Raw genomic sequence first — 7,683 nt, 5'->3', positions numbered from 1 at the left:
TTATTTTTATCATAAAAACCTATAATATTTTAGACGATTGTAGCTGTAAATTATAAGAACCTGTATAACATACAAGGATAACATTGATGCGCTTATTTAAAAAGATCTGTTCTCTGTTATTAATTAATTTTTTTTATCTTTTGAGATTTTTAACACATACAATTTAACTTATAAAATATTTATTTATCTTTTTAATTATTTCTTTAATAAGAAAAATTAAATCAACGATTAATTTTATAATACCAACCACTTGACAAGTTTCTTGTACTCTCGCAAATGTTGAGAGTAAAATGGAAATTTGGATCCTCGATAATTTCGATAATCACTTTAGATGGTATCACACCAATATTTTTAAAAGCAAATTTTTTTTCAATTGATTCACCTACAAGCGTACGACCAAAATTTAAAACAGTTCGTTCTCGTTTTGTGCTTAGTGGTTCGATGATTGTCACTTCTGGCACGCAAGCTTGTCCTACTAATTTAATGAAAAATTTTTCATCCTTCAAATGCAGGGGAAGTTCGACTGCTATATCGAAGATTGCATAACACGTCTATAATTATAATCATAAATCATGAAAAACAAAAGAAATTAAATTGAAATTGAAAATATAATACTTATTTTGGTAAATATGTCGATCAGCGGAGTCTGTCCTGATGACCTTAACCTTGATATACAATGTGTGTCAAGATTATGACTGAGTGACCTTAAACAGGGTTTTAGCCGATACAGCAAATTCCTTACTTTAATAACGCAAAATATTTTTTTATATAATTTTTTATATAATTTATTCGTCATAATATATTATTAATAGGATATTATTATTATTATATAATAGGATACATTTCTCCCATAATGTCAAATAATGCTTCAATTCTTCTTTCAAATAAAAAAATCCTTTTGAATAAAAATTCAGCGAGATAATGTTTTTCGTTATAGGTATTTGGGCGATGACAACGTAATCGTGTTTATATATATAGTTATAGTGTTTATTTTAATTAAAGAAATGTTGGATTTAATCTTCTATCCATATAAAAAGAATGGAAAAGGTGTAAATTATACATAATAAAATATTTTTTGCTTTACAAACAAAATTCTTTGCCTTAAAACCGCAATTTCTTTCTTTTAAAACACAAATTCTCTGCTTTTAAAAACACAAATGTCTGCTCTAAAAACACAAAAATTATATAAGAAATTATATAAAAAATATTTTGTGTTGTTAGAATTTGGGAATTTGTTTCATCGGAGCATAGTCGTGTCCATAAGTTAGGTTTTATTGATGACTTTTTTTGTTAATAACTTTTTAACGAATAATGAGCGACAGCTAAAACCTATTAGAGGTCCCCGAGGATTATGATAATATCAAGGCTATCGAGACAAGCTCCTTTCATCGACATTTATTTACCCTTATTTTATATAATTGTATAATTTTTCAGAAGTACTAAAGGATTTGCAGTTATCGCCGTAATGTGATACATTGCTAATGCCAAATGTTTCGTGAACTTTGCCGTTCATTTCATCAGCTCCTTGCATTGATAACCCGCAAATCCTTTGTCACTTCTGATAAATGCAAATTATTATACTAGATGTTTAAAATAATTTCTTAAATTTTTTTTTGATTTATATTTATACACTAAACTCATATTATTTCTTTTTGGATATTTGTGTCTATAATTGTAATATACATATAATTATACATATATATCTCTGTATATACAGAGTGTTCAGAAATTCAACCGATAAACTTTCAGAGATTGTCGAGGGCACTAAAAGGAGAGTTTTTTGTAAATAGACTTAGAGTCGTCGCTATATCGCTGTCGTTACATTGCTATAGCAGAGTGTCTGAAAAAGATCAGACCTCGAAATATCTACAAAAATATAAGTTTTATAAAAAATTTATAACAGATTGAAGGACTCTTCCTATACAAAATAAATAACAATAAATAAAGGGCAAAGTAAGAATCAAACACATTTCTTTAAAAAAGCCACACAATTAAAAGAATAAATTACAAATAAGAAAAGTAAAATTGGAAAAATATATATAATAAAATAAAAACTCAATTTAAATACAATTAAATTACAAGTTTCGGCTACCAGATTGAGCGCTCTTCAGACATTAACTTATCGAAAAAATCGCAGTACAAAATTAATTATCGCAAATGTTCGCATATTCACTACATTCACAGTTCGGGTGAGTCTTGATGTATAACTCGACATTATTCACATATGATTGAACAGTCAAATGTGTTTCATATCTCTTGGAAAAGTTCTAGTTGATAAAAAAGATAAAAAGACTTCTTACGAAGAAATAAGCGCAACTAAATTAACATACCGGTCATCAGTATATAAAAAATTCAAAAAGTATTACGACAGATTACAATAAGATAAGAAGATTAAATAGTCAATAGTAGATTACATTATGTTCCTCAATAAAATAATTTTGCCAAATCCTCGGTTGAAATCGAGAATCCAGTTTGTCACAGACTTGTATCAAACGATTCGAGAAATCATTTACAAGTATTTTATGATTGTTAATTTATATAAAATACTGTAATTAAAACTCTCAATCAGATATCTGGTCAAGTACAATAAAATTAAAAATTAGATGTTGACTGTTACTCGTTTGAGTCAATTTTTGACCAGATCTCTCATTGAGAGTTAAATTAACAATATTATAAAATATATATACCATACACATAACAGCTTTGAAAGCTGAAATGTTTGTTTAGAATATTATTTATTATTTATATTTTTATGTTCATTATATTAATTTAAAGTTATTATAATTATAAGCTCAAAATAAGCCACGTATTGTTTAATTTAAAAAAAAATATACCAACGTTTTTACTCTAACCTTTTATATATATATATATATATATATACACATACAGGGTTAGAGTAAAAATGCTCGTATATTTTTAATGTTTTATTTTGAACACCCGATATATATATATGCAATATATATATAAACACACACACACACACACACACACACACACACACACACACACACACACACACACACACACACAACCACATGCACGCACAAACAAACACACACACACACACACACACATACACAACCACATGCACGCACAAACACACACACACACACACACACACACACACCACACACATCGGGTGTTCAAAATAAAACATTACAAATTTTTATCTCGAAAACGCACTAAAAATTCAGTTTTACGTAAAAATGAAAATAAGAGGTACAACCTCCAATAGCTTTGATTTTGACAAATGATACCTAGGATATGATCCTGAACAATATTTAAGAGATTTCAGTGTTGGCCGGCCTTAGGTAATGCCGGCGGTACTATAACTTTCAAGCATTATAACTAAAAAAGTATTTATTTATTAACTTTTTACTACTGCATTTTTTTATTCTTACTAACATGAGGAAATATGGTTTAATAATAACTAATAATAAATATAAAAAAATTGTTTAAAAATTCTAAAAAATTTTGAAAATATTCTTAAAACTTTATGAGAAAAAAATTAACGATTTGTGTTTCTCGCTATTTTTCTGTAAAGTTGATAGTATTTGAGCAAAACTTATTGATAACAAATATTTAGCGATTTTTAGTAATTAATCTTTCGTTAACCATTGCGAAAATTGCAAAATGATAGAGAACTTTTCGACTCAGTTTAGTCTGTTCTATCTACACAAAAATGCTTGGCAAAAACTTATGGGATATTCTGTATATAATTCATAGATAAATAAGTTTTACAATACTTACATATACATATACTAATCAGTTGATGTTAAAAATTCAATTCTCTTACTGTTCAAATTTTAATATAGTATGACTGAAAATAGACGCAATACGGGATTATTCTTTATAATTAATTTAGAACTTGTAATTGTCACTCCGCGTTTAATTTTCACGATTAAAAACTCATATTATAAATTGATTAATAGAAATAGATGTAAATTATAAATTATTATTCTGTCATAAAATTTACAAATAATTATTTCATTAACAATCTTCGAATTTGAATTAATAAATTTCTTATCATATTGTAAATTGTTGTCTGATTTAAACGTAATATAGTATATTAATTGTCATTTACAAATAAAGATTACAAAATAATAAACGTATCTAACGGAAATAAAGCGTTCAAATCATTGAACGCAGAAATTTATTATGTATTGTTTTATTTATATATTATGTGTATTGTTCTATATGATAATTTATTCAAAGTATAAAACAATGTATTATCCAATATAACAATATTTTATGCGTTACTTCTCGTTTTAATTCAAAATATCAATAATAAAATCATATTTTAAGTGGCGAAAATTCAATGTAAATAAAATGTTAACCTTTAAAAACTACTCTAAGTATGGCAATACCCAGTTTTTCAATGCTTTTCCAATGTTTTTTCATTATTTATAACTTTTTTTATTAATAAATATACATATATATACTTGGTACCGTTATGTTCCTTAAAGTCTGTCTGATGTTTCAATAAAAAAAATTTTTAAGAAGTACGTTTATTTTTATAAAAGTTATGAACTATTATTTAAATTATGCAATTTGCAAAAGAAAATTGTAAGAATTTTGTTTTTGCATTCATAGATTTCGTTTTTAGCTGATTTCGTATAGAAACAAGCTACAAATATATGAATTATGCGTTTACACTTTTTTATTTAACTAAATAGATTATGTGTTTATTAGTATTAATAAAATGCAACAGTTAGTTCCTAAGAAATAACGTAATGTCGTTTTAGGAGACCTATGTCAGTATCGGCAATTTTTCTCTATTGTAAGTAGTGAAGAGAGCTATTCTATATTATCGTAACTTTTCAAGATACGATTGTTTTTGTTACAAATAAATGACGCTAAGAAAAAAAGACTCAATACGATTATTCTTTCCAATTATTAGAATTTGTGACTGGTATTCTGCGCTTTTAGCTTTCGCGATTAATAACTCTTAAACAGAGATAATAGCTTTACATTTGTCAAGAGAGATAGAAATTGATTTTTCAGCATCGATTTATTTAAAAAAATCAATGAAATAGAGTGGAAGAGAGATTATAAATTATAAATTATTGTTTCACAATTTAAGAATAATAATTATTCTGCTAATGTAATCCTTGATGTCAAATAAATTTCTTGTCTCAGTGCAAATTTTTCGCTGTTTTTATTATCTATAATTTGTTCATTGCCATTTCGAATTAAGATAGCAAAGTTAAACTGAGATCGTCAAAGATCAAGCGTTTAAAAGTATTCTCCAAAACTTTTAGAGTAATCTACTATATATCACTTTAAAAAGTGAAATCTCACTCTTAAGGAAAACTGAGCCATTCTTTTTTAAGTTTGGCTTTTTATTCTTTAGAGTGAAATTCCACTTCAAAAAATTTGGAGAGCTCGATGGAATTACGTTATATTAATTATTTTACTTTGCATCACTTATTCAAAAATAAATTGCAAGTGAAAATTTAGCATATTATATAGAGCTTTAAATAAAATAATTAGTTTAAAATAATCAATGTATATGTCTTGATATTAATGACGTTATTTAATCGTTGTATATACACAATAGTTACTTTCCATTTATACCGATTCTCAGATAATTTTTATTTGTGACGTCATAACTCAGTTAAATGCGTATTCCATTTGCATTCTGACAAGTGAGATTTAATTGAGTTTCTGTCTATATTCTGCATAAGATCAACCGTGTGCTTATTAGTGAGTAAATTTATTTTAAAAGTGAGGTTATAAACCTGTGTTATTATGTGATAATTTTTTATCAAAGTATACAAATAATGACGTCATTAATCTGAGTATGAAATTCTCAGCTTGCTTCAGACTCAGTTTCACTTGTGTGTAAATGTAAAGCAATTAATAATATTGCCGCTCTCTCAATCGCACAATAACACTCGACTCGGTCAAACCGCTCCGTATTTCATCGCTACAAGATGCTATAAGCTCATAAATGCAATTTTTCTCTTATTATAATTTGTTAAGCAATCAGTTATCTCTTATGATTAACTTATATCGATACACACAGCAGCTACTTATCAGAGCAGCTCTTTCATGCGATTCATTCATTTGAAAATCGTTGGAAATCGGAATCAAAGCAATAGGAGATGAAAATTATAAATTATCTTGTATATTGTGATATTTTACGAATGATAATTGGTTTTTAAATAAAACTTCGATTTTGATATATTTATCATGCTTTATATATTTTTTAAATTAAATGTAAAATATATTTATTATTGTTTTTGAATTTGGGGAATGTAAAGTGTGACACGAAACTCACTGGAGTGAATAATTTCAAGTAATGTAAATCTATGTGCTATCGCTTTTGTGTACTGTTAATATATATTTACTTCTAACATAATGTAATATAAATTTAAAATATAAATTTAAAAAATTAACGTAAATGATTTTTATTCAAAATGGATATTGTGTCTATTTTCATCAATAATCATGCGAGAGATCGATCTTTAATTAATTTTAACTTCGGGAATACCATGCAAATTGTTCTAATTGTCCGTAAGGTTATAATTAATTCATGCACAATTGTATTTTGTGTGTGTAATATGAGAAACTTTAGAGGAAGAGAAGACCTGGAAACCATCAGGTGACGGCGAAGCAGCCGCGGAGTGAGTAAGTTTTCTATTTATATTTATTATTTTTATTTGTTTATTCCCGTTTATTTTAGTAATTTAGAATCAAAAGAACTCTTATAAAAGTCTTTTATGAATGATTATCTTTTGCATAAATTTTAATTAGTTTATTAATAAATTTGATGCATGTAATAGGTTCTTATATGTTAATTTGCTTGTAATAATTTGGATTTTGTTTATATTTTGTTTATATTTTACAGATCAATGTAGTTACAACCTAATCTACAACTAACGCTGTTGTGTATCGTCCAGTGAGTCCGTAATAATTTTTTTTAATTTTTTAGATATTTTATATATGTTTTTAAAAACAAGATAGTGTTACCTCTATAAACGTTGGATTGAATGAAATCGCGAATCTCTTGTGACTCATTGATTGAATGCGTTCTCTTTCGGGTATCAGAACGAAAGTATCAGGTCTCATAGTTTTCGGTGTAAATGAATCCGCGAGTAAGGTCAGTTTCACGTCGGCAGGTATTACATTCCGATTGTAAAGCACAAGATATGCCGTATGGGTGTGAAACACACTGACGTAACGGAAGTACAGGCATTTCTCTTGACGTGCGAATATGGTATATGTACCGATCTGATAAAAAATATAAGCCTCTTAGTTTTACTTTGATTTAAAAGATAAATATGATATTGACTTGTTGAAGGAATTAAATACTTCTTTTGAACAAATAAAGTCTTCAATGTGATTCACAATGTGATTTTCATGGAATATAGCGTCGAGATCTTGAAGATTGACGCTTGGTATGCAAGAATTAACGGATAATTTTATCAATTTGCCATTTCTATCTTCGGGAACACTATCAGGAACGAAAATTATTATATCTTCTTCTTCAGAACCTACGAATTCAGGATAACACTCGATTGCCACAATATCGATCTCTCCAGGCTGAAGATCCCCTTCGGTTTTTGTCACAGTAAAGGGACCAATTTTTAACATACATTTTTGTGTTGTACTAAAAATAATTACAAACACTTTAAATTAAATAAATATTTTGTTTATATTTATATTAAAATCATTTTT

The 7,683-nt window shown here is 27.0% G+C and overlaps 1 protein-coding gene across 1 annotated transcript in view; it reads right to left on the bottom strand.

The window, feature by feature from the left end:
- The window catches only part of LOC108754006 (hydrocephalus-inducing protein homolog), a 33,981-nt gene that overhangs the window by 23,001 nt on the left and 3,297 nt on the right, over window positions 1-7,683 (bottom strand). The window contains exons 5-7 of the mRNA XM_018496009.1: window positions 7,318-7,615; window positions 6,976-7,236; window positions 387-551 (exon numbers count right to left, since the gene is read on the bottom strand). Of these exons, the coding sequence (XP_018351511.1) occupies window positions 387-551; window positions 6,976-7,236; window positions 7,318-7,615 (724 nt within the window). The remainder of the gene's footprint in view (window positions 1-386; window positions 552-6,975; window positions 7,237-7,317; window positions 7,616-7,683) is intronic.

Source organism: Trachymyrmex septentrionalis, unplaced genomic scaffold, assembly GCF_001594115.1.
Source record: "Trachymyrmex septentrionalis isolate Tsep2-gDNA-1 unplaced genomic scaffold, Tsep1.0 scaffold115, whole genome shotgun sequence".
NCBI lineage: Eukaryota > Metazoa > Arthropoda > Insecta > Hymenoptera > Formicidae > Trachymyrmex > Trachymyrmex septentrionalis.
Note: the sequence above shows the minus strand (reverse complement) of the source record. Positions and strands in the feature narration are given on the sequence as shown.